General features: G+C 43.1%; 1 protein-coding gene and 1 long non-coding RNA gene across 5 annotated transcripts in view; one reads left to right on the top strand and one right to left on the bottom strand.

Annotated features, from left to right (window-relative positions):
* ADCK1 (aarF domain containing kinase 1) overlaps positions 1–13,303 on the top strand; it is a 106,125-nt gene that overhangs the window by 19,228 nt on the left and 73,594 nt on the right. The window contains exon 1 of one of the 4 annotated variants that reach the window (XM_083502420.1): positions 10,282–10,467. The exons of the other annotated variants lie outside the window; for them this stretch is intronic. Within the exon in view, the coding sequence (XP_083358546.1) occupies positions 10,465–10,467 (3 nt within the window). The 5' untranslated portion in view covers positions 10,282–10,464. Of the gene's footprint in view, positions 1–10,281; positions 10,468–13,303 lie in introns of those variants that run through there. 4 annotated transcript variants of the gene reach the window in all.
* On the bottom strand, positions 222–13,205 carry LOC310707314. The gene is made up of 3 exons (XR_014526427.1): positions 11,663–13,205; positions 1,632–1,750; positions 222–277 (listed from the first exon to the last, which is right to left on the bottom strand). It is a non-coding gene; the product is annotated as an uncharacterized lncRNA (long non-coding RNA).

Below are 13,303 nucleotides of genomic sequence, written 5' to 3'. Positions count from 1 at the left end.
GCACGGAGGGCCACATTTAACCCTCAGGGTTGAGCCTTCTTGCACTGGTGTACAGTAGATGGATAACTTAATATATTACATACACTGATGGCAACAGAAAGCAGTTGTTGTTATTGTTGTTGTTATTAAAAAACAGAGCCCAGGACAAACTGGGATCTTTACTTTAAAATAAATTATGTGAGAGCAGTGTTTTTTATCTGCTCCTTACAATTTACCAAGCTTCAGACAGCAGTTGCTGTTTCTTCATCACACGCCAGAAGGAGAGTGAATCTGTTCCCTGTTTGGGGGAAAGTTGAAATGGTGATAACATGCTCATAATGAAGACCAGAATGGCTGTACTCTCCTCTTTACGTCACTGCAGATTTATTTTTTTAAGTGTGGAGTTAGCAACTCAAAGGGGAGGCTTTGGGAAGTCTGCTGCTATATTCCACAAGAGTTAAATCTTCCAAACTGTCGCCAAAGCAGCCCTGCAAAGTTACATTTTATTTCAGAATGTATCCTTAGCTTTGTTTGCTGAGTTCTGGAAGGCTTTGCACAATACAGATGGTCAAGCTATGGCATGGCTTCAGCGGCAGTCATTTGCAAAACCCATGTATGATGATTTGTGGGATTTTAAATAAATCCAAGCCCACAACCTCGCCTTGTAGCAAGTGTGTGCCTTCCCTCTCTGTGTTTTATCTTATCTACCCCACCTTAACTTGCTGGAGATTGAGTAATTGTGGAACATATGTGCAATTAATGGATGTTTCTTAAATATATAAATAAACTGTTGACTGCTTGTAAATTGTGGGACATATGTGTAGTTAATTAAAGAAGAAGAGAGGCATAGATTAGGCCACTACTGCAACAACCTGCCCCCTCCTGCCATTCCCCAGTGACAGATGCCCCCCCCCAAACCTGCTATGCTTTTAAAAAAATGTTTATATTCAGTTGGAAAATGTCGTTTCAATCACAACATGCCCCGTAATTAATTGCATAGCAATTCCAGTGTGCAGCTCTGTCACCCATGATAGGGACAGGGGAATGGGGGAAGGTGTTGATATTTTTGTTGATGGTTGAACATTTGTTTTCCTCATCATTTTGACATCAGAGGTAATTGCCATCCCTGAAATATTTTTCTTGCCGCTATTACAAGGGAACTGTTAGGGACAAATTAATTATGAAGTCTCTTGCTATGGCAGATTAATAGGCCGATGGAAGAGATTTCTTCCTGTCTTCTGCAACTTTTGGCTGGCAGGGTGTTGGGCATTTGTGTACTAAAACATCAGGTTTTTCTCAGACACATGATATAAAGCATGTTATCTATATACAGCAGCAAACTAGCATATCAGTTTGTTGCCGAGGGCAAATTGAAAAATTAAGAATAGCAATCATAATGGGCCCAACCTGACAGTAAACAGAACCTTTCCACTGCAAGCCACTTCCGTTCTTTTTAAAAGCGCTTGTGTCTACCAGGTTCTTTTTGCAGAAGTAGATTCTATAAGGCACCACCATTGTGCATGGTGCTTTACAGAGTACAAAGGGACTGATCCCTGCCCTGAGGGGCTTACAAACCAAAATTTGAGATGGGGAGGGAGAGAACTGGAGTCATGGTGCTAAACTAGGGAAGAATATGCAGGCATTCCTGTTACCTGTACTTAGGCTTAATTTGGAGAGGGAGGATGAGTTAAAGGACCACTTTATCCCCCTAGAATAGGGTTGATCTTCTCAAAATGTTCTTGTTGCATGTTCAAATTCAGTAGGGAAGGCTCTGTCAAGAGAGGAGGTTGATTATGTGATGGAGAAGACAGATACTTTCTGTACCACCAAGGCCTTTCTGATCAGATATTGCCCACACATTTCTTAAAGGCCCCCCTCCGCCCATATTTACAAGAGTTAGAAACCTGCCCTGTTGAAGGAAAACATTATTTAGGCTTCCATGGCAACTGCCAGATTTGGAATCAGGTGCCGCCATGGAGACCAGGCTAGCGTATTCGGTAATATTTCAGGTACAGATCAGACTGTGACTTATAAATGGTATTGAGAAGCAAATTGGCTATTAGCACCAATTTTGCTATTGTTGTTAAACGGAATAGGTTACATCCCCCCCAATTGCTAGATCTTTAATGCAGACAAGTGGGTAGCTGCAATATGAGCCAGGGCATAGTTAAGCTGCTATTCTCCATGCCAGCTTTCCTTAACCTGGTGCCATTTGGGTGTTTTGCACTAGAAATCGCATCCGCCTCAGCCAGTGAACCCAGTGGGAATTGTAGTCCAAAACACCTCGGGGGCATTGGGATTGAGGAAGGCCGCTCCGTGTCAACACTTGACATAATTACATTTTTCCCCATTAACCTGATACCTAACCATAGAAGCAAACTTGGAATAGACAGTCTTATTTTTAATTAACCCACGGTAGAACTTATGTATGCTTAAACAGCAGAAGCACGATTGGGTTAGCAATTAAGGATTTGATAGCTTATTGATTGCTAAAGGAAAGAAACCCTAATAAGCTTTAGTAAACATGCAGATTAGTCTGGCAATCTGCCTTTTCACTGATGCAGCAAGCATAGCAGAAAAGAGACATGCTTTGAATGTGGCCAAACCCTTGGCCAAGCAGTGTATTAAGAAATAACAAATCAAACAGTTCATTTAAATAAAGAACAGCAAATTTAGGAACGCTGGAAACTGCCTTATATTCAGTTGGACCATTGGTCTGTCTAACCCAGTATCGTCCCCGCTGACTGGCAGTGACTCTCTGGGGTTAAAGTGGGATCAAAATGCTTTAAATATATAGTGTGGATAAGCCCATGCTCCCATGGGGCTACCCTACTCATTCTGTACTATACTATAATTTACTTGGTTCTGGAAAGCAGAACGAGCCATGCAATCAGTTAATGCTACAGCCTGACAACAACTGCTGAATATTTAGTGGTGGTCTTTGCATCTGGGGGTTTTCCTGTTATTATTCTGTCTCTCACAGCTACAATAAACCTACCATTAAAATTATGGACTGGTCATTTCTTCGTCAGAGGGCAAACGGGCAAATTTAGCAGGGGATCAAATACTTTCCCCCCCTCACTGTACCTGACTTTTTACCATAAGTGGAATTTTAGGTCAAAGCAGAAGCCCTTTAAAGGAAGTCTGTTTTCTCACACGCCGAAAAGAAGTCGTGTAGAGTCTTTAAAAATACCCAGCTGCCCAAGAGTTATTCAGAGTTCTAGGTAAAGCCAGTTTTTTGGTGATTAGACATCTGTGTTCATTGATGCACCACAATCCATCCCATTTCTCCCTCTTACTTCATTAGCATATTAAATGCCACCAAAATACTGACAAATCTGAGGACATTCAAAGGAGAGCAACATAAAATGATCAGGCAGCTGGAGGGATTGATCAGTAGAAAATGGAGTTTAAAACATGGAGGGGAGGAGGACAGGGGCGGCTAACCTGCGGCTAGAGATGAATGAATCTGTCAGTTACAGTTTTTCTCAGTTTTTCATTTTTTTCCAATCTTCAGGTCAGTTCCTTATATTGACTTGTGATCTTGTTAAAAGCCCACATGAATATTCACCTGTATTTTAATGTGAATTTCTCCTACTTTACACATTTTTGCCCAGTGTGCACATTTCCCCCTGAAGTAATCTCCACTCATATAATATATGCGTTTTAATGCACCCTTTTGGTATACATTACCTGGTTGGAGAGTTGCATTGCAAAATTCAGAGAAGTATGAACTTCAAAGGATTTGTGTTTCACAGTTTGCTTATTGTTTCCGATAGTGCAAATTAAGTTGGCATGCCTTTAAATGTGAACCAGACTGCATGTCTCCTTCCTACCTGCAACCTTCCAGATATTGCTGGCCTCTCAAATCCTGTCAGCCTGAACCTGCATCGCCAGTAGCAAGGGATGATGGGCTTTGTAGTCAAACAACGTATGAGGAGCCACAGGTGTCCCCCCCCCCCCGGTGTAGGTCTTGTTTAATGCAGCGTGTGTGTATGTTATTAAAGCTAGTGAACTTACGAATGCAAAGCAGGGTCAGAGCAATGCTCTACTCAGCTTTCCGTTGAAGGGTCAGAGCTTGAACTCCTTGCCTGATTTTTACTGAGGTCCAACTCCCACTGACTCTGACTGAAGTATGGTCAGTTGTGTCTGTTTCTGAATAAGCAGCTGCCTTAAGGAGAGAAAGTAAAAAGCCACTGAGGTGAAGGTAGTTGGTGAGGTTGTTTCTTTGTGTTTTCAGTTCTCTTCAAAATCTCTGAAGAAGCAAAAGGTCGCCTTCAGCCTCAGTATTTTGCATGTACTGGAAATTTAGGTTTGCACAATTAAGTGGTTTAAAGTGTACTGTCGCCCTCCTAACAAATCCACTTAAACAAAACAGCAACATACATTTTGCAGTTAGGAAAGTGATGAGGAAATGCACTGAAAAGTGTGGAATGAATATGCAGTTTGCATTTTTTCTTGCATGCAATAAACTTGACTTTGTTGGGTGCCCAGTTTTAGGAATTACTTTTGCTAATGTTCTTGGTTTTGCACGTTCCTTATTCCTCATTTTCATGGCCATGATTTAAAGGGAACTGTGTCTAATGTATTATTGTTTACAACTGCCTTGAACTGAAAGCTATAGTCACACAGGATCCAGTTGCCTGAAATGCTTTGTATGGTTTTGCTGCGGCTCTTCTGCCTTTCCATATCATCTGTGATGTACACTTGTTCACATTTTAATTTGGCAAAGTAGCACGCACACATTCAAATAAAAAGTTTCCACAGCCATGAGGCGGTTGGAGAACCAAACACCGTCCTCTGGACACTTCATTGCTAGACTCGTCAATCAGCATTATTGGCTTCCTTCCTAATATGAGGTAATGTCATCCCATTTTTGGAAATCCATTTTGGTTCATGGGTTGCCCTTAATTGGAGAGATTGTGCAAATGACCCTCTGTTCTGTCCTCTAACCTTTCAGCCCCATTAATTTTAGCTGAGCTTGGACCAGTTGGTGGTTTCATGACGACAGATCCTCTGTCTAGAGAACAGGGGAGGTCAAATGTTCCCACCCTTTATGCCTTTCTGAGAGGAGGACGGCAATAAAAATAATAGGCTTTGAAGGCAAGTCCCATGCATGCCAGCTGAAGTATGGTAGGTAGGCTAAACTTTGGAAGATTCAGGGTTGCCAGAGGTCAGAATATTTGAAAGGTTACCGTAAAAGAGAGGGAGAGAACAAATGTTCTCAATTGCCAATGCAGGCAAGACCTGGGAAGTATCTGCTGGTGGATTTGCAGGAGTCTGGTGCAACAGAATATGTGGGGTCTGCTTTCAGAGGCAACTCTTCCCACCAGGGATCTACAGACATGGGGCAGTGGCAGCACTGTTTGCTCAATGGATATAACCAAGCCTTTCCCTTTCTTTGCACATTGAACACTTAGGTCACATATACATCGTATGTTTAAAGCACATGGCTCCCTGCAAGGAACTGTAGTTTACTCACCACAGAGCTCTGAGCACCATTAAACTACAGTTCCCACAATGCTTTGGGGGGGGCATGTTCATTAAATGTGCTTGAAATGTTTTGTATGGATGGGATCTAGACTGGAGTGCAGGAATGCTGCAGTGGGATTTAGAAGGTGGTGGTTTTTAATTCAGAAGCTTTTCCGTCAGCTTCTCATGTGGTGGCCATTATGTAAAAAAATGTGGTTCACAAGACAATCACATTGCAAGAATGATTGAGGGCTGAGCAAGATGTGATGTAGGGAGAAGAGATCCATGATTAGGATTTCTTGCAGTTTTTGTTTTGCTAATTAGCCGTGTCTTTGGGAGAGAGTGCTCAAGCCTTCTCTCCTATGCCCTTTCTGCAATGTATATCTCTCACACTCTTGAAATGCTGTTACCTCCACAAGAGAAAAGGAAGAGAGGAAGAGCATTGCCAACTTCCTGCATCATATCTGGCTTGACCCTAGTAGAAAGGAAATGATGTTGTATGAATTCAGTTTTAGAGACACAACAGAGACCTTAATTCTAAACAAATGCATTTTATAAATGAGAAAGTTTTACTTGCTGGTTTCTCTGCATAGGAAAAACGAACTGTTCAAGACCAGGATTTAATCCAAACTCTCTAAGCCCAAATCTAGAGTTCTAGTGCAGAGGTGGCTATCCTGTTGCTGCCAAGGTGTTGCTGTGCTCCAATGCCTTTCATACTTGACTTTGGCCATGCTGCCTGGGGGGCTGATGGGAGATGAAATCCAACATGATCTGGACAGCCACAGGCCAGCCAACCCTGTTCTGAAGACTGGGCTACACTGATAGATGCAGAGATGTTAGGTGGGCTGAAGTCACATGGCTTCCCCAAGGAATCCTGGGAAATGTAGTTTGTCAAGGGTTCTGGGAATCATATCTTTGTGAAGAGGTAAACCATAATTCCCAGGATTCTTTGAGGGAAGCCTCGTTCTCTGAATATGTAGAAGTGACCTTTAGCTTGGGTAACTCTGGAATTGGATTACAATCTCTGCCTCCACCCAGTCCGTGTGTCTGAGAATACCATGGGCCGGATAATTGTGAAATGGACAGAAGCAGCTCAAGAGCACAGTGGTGGACCATGACTTGGTGTCCTGCTTTGTTCTTGAGCAGTTCCCATTTGTTTCACTGAGTCTTGCGCTCGTGAACTGCCCAGTGTGTTATGTTCTTGGGTATGATTTTTTTTTTTTTTAAATTAGGCCTGGCTTCCAAGATTTTCTAAAGAGGCCTTGTAAGAAGGGTTCCATTGTTGCCTCATTGGGATGTAGATGGGGAACAGCTGCTCCCTATACACATTTCGCTCCTCCCCCTTAACAACCCCTATTGATAACTAATCGCAGCCCAGACGTTTCTATTAGCTATTTACCCAAAATCGAGTTGGCTAATGAAAATGTTTCTAATTAATACGAGGCAGATTAAAACTCATTACAGCAAGGTCGTTGGTAATGAGAGATAATCAGAGCGCAAATGACCGAGCTTGGAGCAAAATGAAGATGGAGCGCGAGCCAGGAAATCGGCACCAGCTGTGTGTGCCTCCAACGGCAAGGGAGGAAGGGAACAGGGCAAAGGGGCCGGAGGATTTGTGCAAGCATTGCTGCAAGCTCGGACGGGCGGTGGCTTAGTCTCTCTCTCCAGGTTCCATGGCCCATTTGGGTTGGGCATGTGCCTAAGGTGCTGTGGGAGTGCAAAGGTTTGCAATAGCAGCGGTGACTTTGGAGAGTCAGGATGGGCTTTTCTCTCTCACACACCCCACCTGAAGGTGACCTGAAGTCCTTCTTAAAAGGCCTCCTTTCTAAGAGAATGGGGGATGACCACTGCAGGAGTTCCATTGCTACGTGTTCCCCATCTGAGGTTGGCTAGATAACAAGCTGCTTTAAGAGCAAAGAAAAGGATTGCTAGAGTGAAACGGCTATGAGTTAGTTGTGCAACCTTTTTCCTACATGAAGATAAATCTCAGTATAAAAACCCCAAAACAAAACAAAATCCATGAGCAGTTTGAAGACAATGCCAAAATTTATTTTGTCACCATCAAGTATTTTGCTGTGGAGTAACTTCCATAGACGTGGCAGTTTTTCAATATAAATAGGAACACTTTTTTCCAGACATGGTGATGTATGAGGTTTTCTACAGGGAGCTTATTTTGTGTAGGAAAAAGAAATCACATTTAAAGCAATTCTTGGGACACATTTATACTACAGAGAAACTTGTCTTATAGTCATTACCTTTCCACAGAGAACTGTGGCTGTATTTGGGGATCTAGGGATTTCTAAAAGAATCTGCAGTGTCCTTGCCAAACTACAGTTCCCAAGATCATTTGAGGGAAGCCATTACAGTTAAATTGGTGTAAAGCCAATATAAGCTTAAAGCTTATATGACACTAGGCACAAGATTCTTGCACAATCTTAGACCAGTAGTTCAGAAATGTATAGCCCCATCTCCTGTTTTGAGACAGAAACCTTTGTATTTATACTCCCTGAGAAGGTTAGCCAACCCATATAATCACAATTACGTTGTGCTTCATAGAATCATAGAATTGTAGAGTTGGAAGGGACCCTGAGGGTCATCTAGTCCAACCCCCTGCAATTCAGAAATCTTTTTGGCTAATGTGGTACTTGAATCCATGACCCTGAAATTAAGAGTTTCGTGCTCTACCAACTGAGCTATCCCACAGGCTCAAATATGTGCTCTGCCAACACATAAGTGCCAACTTCAGTGCCATGTCAGAGGTGCTTATAGTAGGGTTGCTGAGTTGAACAACTTTGAACAATGAATTATTATTTTTTTGCTATTTTTAAGGAAATTTACCAAAAATTCAACACTTCTGTCATGATTTCCATACGCCTGGGTTTCCCCAGACAATTTAAACAATTTTCGTAAATTCTGTCCAGACGCTGTTTCTGATGGACAGATCCCAGATATGTCTGGGAAATCCTGGATGTATGACAGCCCTAGCTTATGGGGCAAAAAGGTGTAAACTTATTTGACTTTTTTGGGTTTTATTTTGTGTGCTTGTGGGCTCGCGCACCCACACCCACCCCCCCCCCATATAAAGCAGTGGCTCCTTCAGTGATGTAATTTACTTCTTTTAAACCAAACATTTATTTTTAAAAATAGAATTTGTGGGGGAAAGCTTAATAACTCAAGCCCAGTAAATCCTCAGAGCCCAGAAACCAGAAGGCAAACAAAAGCAACCCAATCCAACATACACCTTGCCTTTTTTGTTGTACCACAAAAGTTACAATTCGTATGTCAATCATGTGATTTCTTGGGCTTGACTAATGCTTTCTATTATTTTGACTCTGACACGGGTGGCACACTCTCATTTTTCAGTGTCATTGTCCTCGTAATCTATTCTACGTTTTCATTTCTGTCCTTTTGTTTTAATGCACCCAAGCACCCTGTTGCTGCTCCAGCGGCTGCTGTGTTATAAAGAAACATCTTTACTGATCTGAATTCCATCTGCCATGGGGCTGCCAGCTCTCCTAGTGTGTTTGACTCCATCTGGAATTTGCCATAATCTTTTCAAAGTCCAATGTAATGCAGATATATAGGCTCACATTGCAGCTTTAACCAGCCACAGCCATGTTGTACTACCTAGCTCTGAGGGCAGAACCACATGTTACAAAAAAAAAAAGCACGCATCCCCAAACCTAATAATAATAATAATAATAATAATAATAATAATAATAATAATAATTTATTATTTATACCCCTCCCATCTGGCTGAGTTTCCCCAGCCACTCTGGGCGGCTTCCAATCAAGTGTTAAAAACAGTACAGGGTTAAATATTAAAAACTTCCCTTATACTACTGTAACAATATTATGATGGAATAACAGACTACAAAAACATGTGGAATTTGAGATGATGCTCAGATCTGTTGATGTGAAGGCTGTAAGGTAGAGGAGAAGACCCTTAATTTATTTTGTGTTGAAGCCAAGATAAAACTGCATTATCTAGACCAGGACTGGCTCACCTTGTTTGGCCTGAGGGTATTTTCCTTAAAACAAAAAAGCCTTTCCCAGCCTGGTGCCTTTTGCAGGTTGTTGAACACCTACGTTCACCAGCAACAGTCAATATACCCAATGGCAGGGATTTGGGGACTTGTAGTCCATTAACACTTGTAGAGCACCAGATTGGGATGGATGTTTCAGATAATGCACAGGTGTTGGTGGGTTGCAGGCATGGTTTTAGAAGAGGCATTCCTCCCAGTGTGAGAGAAACAGGGGAATACCTCGTTTAAAAATAATCAGGGCTCACCAGCCTTTTTTGGATAGTGGGTGCCAGTCACAAAATGGCTGCCGCGGCATGTTTAACATAATGCAAAATGGCTACCTCTTTTAAAAGAGCAGAGAGAGAGAGAGAGAGAGAGAGAGAGAGAGAGAGACCATCAGCACCTCCTGTCAGTGGGTAAAACCACCAACAGGCTCATTTCCATGGAAAAGCTCTTCAAATCTTTGCTCTGTTCAGAATGGAAAGGAGGTTGGGTGTCCAATCCTGGCATCTAGTAAAATGTGACTGTTCAGTGTAGGAGAGGCCAAGCCAGTTTAAGCAGGAGCTGAGCAGGAAGCGTAAACAGTCTCATGCAGAATGGATGCAGAAGGTTATTTACTAAGAACTTTTGCAAGTACCATAGGAGGTACCGGTGGGCATTCTGGAGCTTGCCAGTGCCTTGTTGGTGACTGGTTTGTATTAAAGAATAATCTGTTGTCTGCTGAATTGAGGGTAACGGCTGCCATGGAAGTGCAATTCCCCTGCCATTGTGAGTGTTGTTCCAGAACTTTGACTCAAAGAAAATGGAATTATGTTGGTGCCCTGGCAGTTTCAGAAAGGCATTAAGATCTAGATGGAAGAGGAGGGGAAACAATTTTTGCTGACTTTCCCTCCCAGGGCTTTTTTTTCAGCCAGAACTCACCGAAACTCAGTTCTGGCACCTCTTAGTTGGGCACCATTGCCATTGTAAAAGAACAAGGGAGGCATTCATGGTGAGTTTCAGCACCCCTTTTTCTAGAAAAACAGCACTGCCTACACCTTTCCTATAGTGTTCCCCAACTCCCCTGGATATGTTTTTTTTGGGGGGGAGTGGGGGTGTTGTTGAGGGCTGCAGGGCTGAAAGAATCCTTCCCCACTCCAAGCACTTGTAGATTGGACCAAATAATTACCACTCCAATTTTAATACTGCCCATGTACTGCCCATAACTATGTAATAAACTGCACATTCAGGCATGACTCTTAAGGTTAATGATCCCAGCATCTGTTCAGGTATATGTGCGTATCACTGCACATATGGAGATGAGGACATGTGGTCTTTAATTAGTTAATATAACCAATTAATTGATTAACCACAGCAGTCGTAGTCTAATATGTATTATTTGTATTATTTTTTATTTGTTTTCTACACTACCCCTTGTTCAACCCTACAGCTGAAGTCAGCTCAAAGTATTTTGCTGATTGTGAGAAAGGGAAAAGAAAAATGAAACTGCGAATGGGTGCCATCATTTTATTTAATTAAAATTTGTATAGCCTACCCTAATTCAATTTTGTCTCCAGGGAGGGTACAATGGTGTTTCTAAAACAACAATATATAAAACAGCAGTAATTACTGTAATTAGTGATTACAGATGTAAGTTGGTTTTGGCATAGGCATTGGGTATCTATCCTGAATCAGTCAACCCCACTGTTGGCTGATAATTCTGTGTGCATGCACACGAAAGCTTATACAGTGGTACCTCGGGTTAAGTACTTAATTCGTTCTGGAGGTCCGTTCTTAACCTGAAACTGTTCTTAACCTGAAGCACCACTTTAACTAATGGGGCCTCCCTCTGCCGCCGTGCCACCAGAGCACGATTTCTGTTCCTATCCTGAAGCAAAGTTCTTAACCTGAAGCACTATTTCTGGGTTAGTGGAGTCTGTAACCTGAAGCGTATGTAACCTGAAGCATATGTAACTCGAGGTACCACTGTACCTAAAACTACTCTGTTGGTCTCTAAGGTGCTACATTATAATTTTTTACTCCTTTTGGAAAGATTCTTTTAAAGACCTTCTTAGATCATATAACTTTTTAAAAGACTTGATTCTTTTAAGGGAGTTTTTAGGTTTTTAAAGAGAGTCTTTTTAACTATCTTTTAAAAGAATAGTTTTAATTTATTTTGATTACGGCAGACCAACACGGCTACCTACTTGAATTCCGTCAGGGTTGATCCTGGGATCAAGGATCCCCACATGATGCAGATCACGTCGTAGTATGATCATATCAGATTTCCATTTGGGGTGTTCTGTGGCCCGTAAGCTATTGGACAGAGCCCTACTGGGCTACCCTGAATTTTGATCCAGAATCTGGGGGTGGGGCATGCACTCACCCCTTAGCATTTGACTGAAGAATCCAACCCAATGGCTTTACCTGCCAAAGTTGTAACAGTTGCTATGAGGAAGGCAAAAACCCCATTTGTCTGCAAGCAAATTCCTCCCTGGCCCTGAGAAATCCCATAGCAAGGCCATATAAATGCACTGCCCACTTACCCCCAGGCAGAGCCACAGTATACCAGGTGGGACGACTGACCAGGTACGTCACAGTGCAGCTGGCTTTATGCCCTGGCAACGGACATGGCAAAAGAACATCCCTGCCACGTCCATCGCCGAAGCACCCCCCCCACTAGGGCCATCTTGGATTTAAATTTTGGTGAGCAATTCTGCCAATCCTTGTGGTCGGCTGAGATGAACTGTGACATTAACCTAATGCAGACTAAGGGCTGTGACATAATGCTGGCTAAGGGCTGTTTGGCTGTGGGGGCTGCAACTGCTGCTGCTGCCTGGATACTGTAGGTGGTTCAAGAGAATTTGATGAGTACCAGGTTGGAAAAAGCCGTAGCAGAGCATTAGTTGAATAGAGGGAGGAAGCACAGTTGTGAAGAGAGGGTGCTTAGACTTTTCTCAGTGTTCCCATACCACTAAGGCTGCAGTCCTATTCACATGGACCTGGAAATAAGCCCCCTTGAACTTGATGAGACTTATTTCTGAGTAGACATGGATAGGCTTATGCCATGGGTCGGCAAACTAAGGTCCGAGGGCTGGATCAGGCCCAATTGCCTTCTAAATCCGGCCTGCGTACGGTCCAGGAATTGCCACATGGATCGCCAGCATACACGTACTTTCCCTCTCCCTCACATGGTGCCACCACTGTCTCCGTCTCCTCCCTCCCTTCTCCTGGCTTCTCTCTGCCCTGCCTAGAGGAGGAAGGGGGCTGGGCTTTGTTGATGCCAGCCCCTCTCCAGAGCCCTTTTGTGCGCCGCTCATCGTTCTGCTGCTGCTGCCAGCCCCTGCCGCTCACAAGACACAGGAGCTGTGGTTGGCTGAGCGCCCCTCTTGTGTCGCCACCATTTAAAGCAGCCCTTCTCCGGAGCCCTTTCGTGCGCCGCTCATTGTCCCTCCTCTGCCTCCCCCCCCAATATAGTCCGGCCGCCCACAAGGTCTGAGGGACAGTGGACCGGCACCCTGCTGAAAAAGTTTGAGGACCCCTGGCTTATGCTGTTGTCTGACTTGCTGGGAGCCCAAGGGCCCCATTCCTGCCTCTCTCTACCTGGCCCAGGGTGGGGCCTGACAGGCTTCATAAGAACTGCTATTGCTGCTGCCACTGCCCAACAAGGACTGGGGTATTCGTGAGGAAGTTTTGTCGGGAGTTTTTGCTGTTATTGATATTAATTTTTTGTATCTTTATTTTTATGTGGAAACTGTTCAGTTCGGTTATGTAGTTTTCGTTGTGTTTTATTTATTTTTATGACTACTCTGCTATGTTTGTAACCGTATAAATCTTTTCATATTGTA

Source organism: Podarcis liolepis, assembly GCF_965112155.1.
Source record: "Podarcis liolepis genome assembly, chromosome: 1".
NCBI lineage: Eukaryota > Metazoa > Chordata > Lepidosauria > Squamata > Lacertidae > Podarcis > Podarcis liolepis.
Note: the sequence above shows the minus strand (reverse complement) of the source record. Positions and strands in the feature narration are given on the sequence as shown.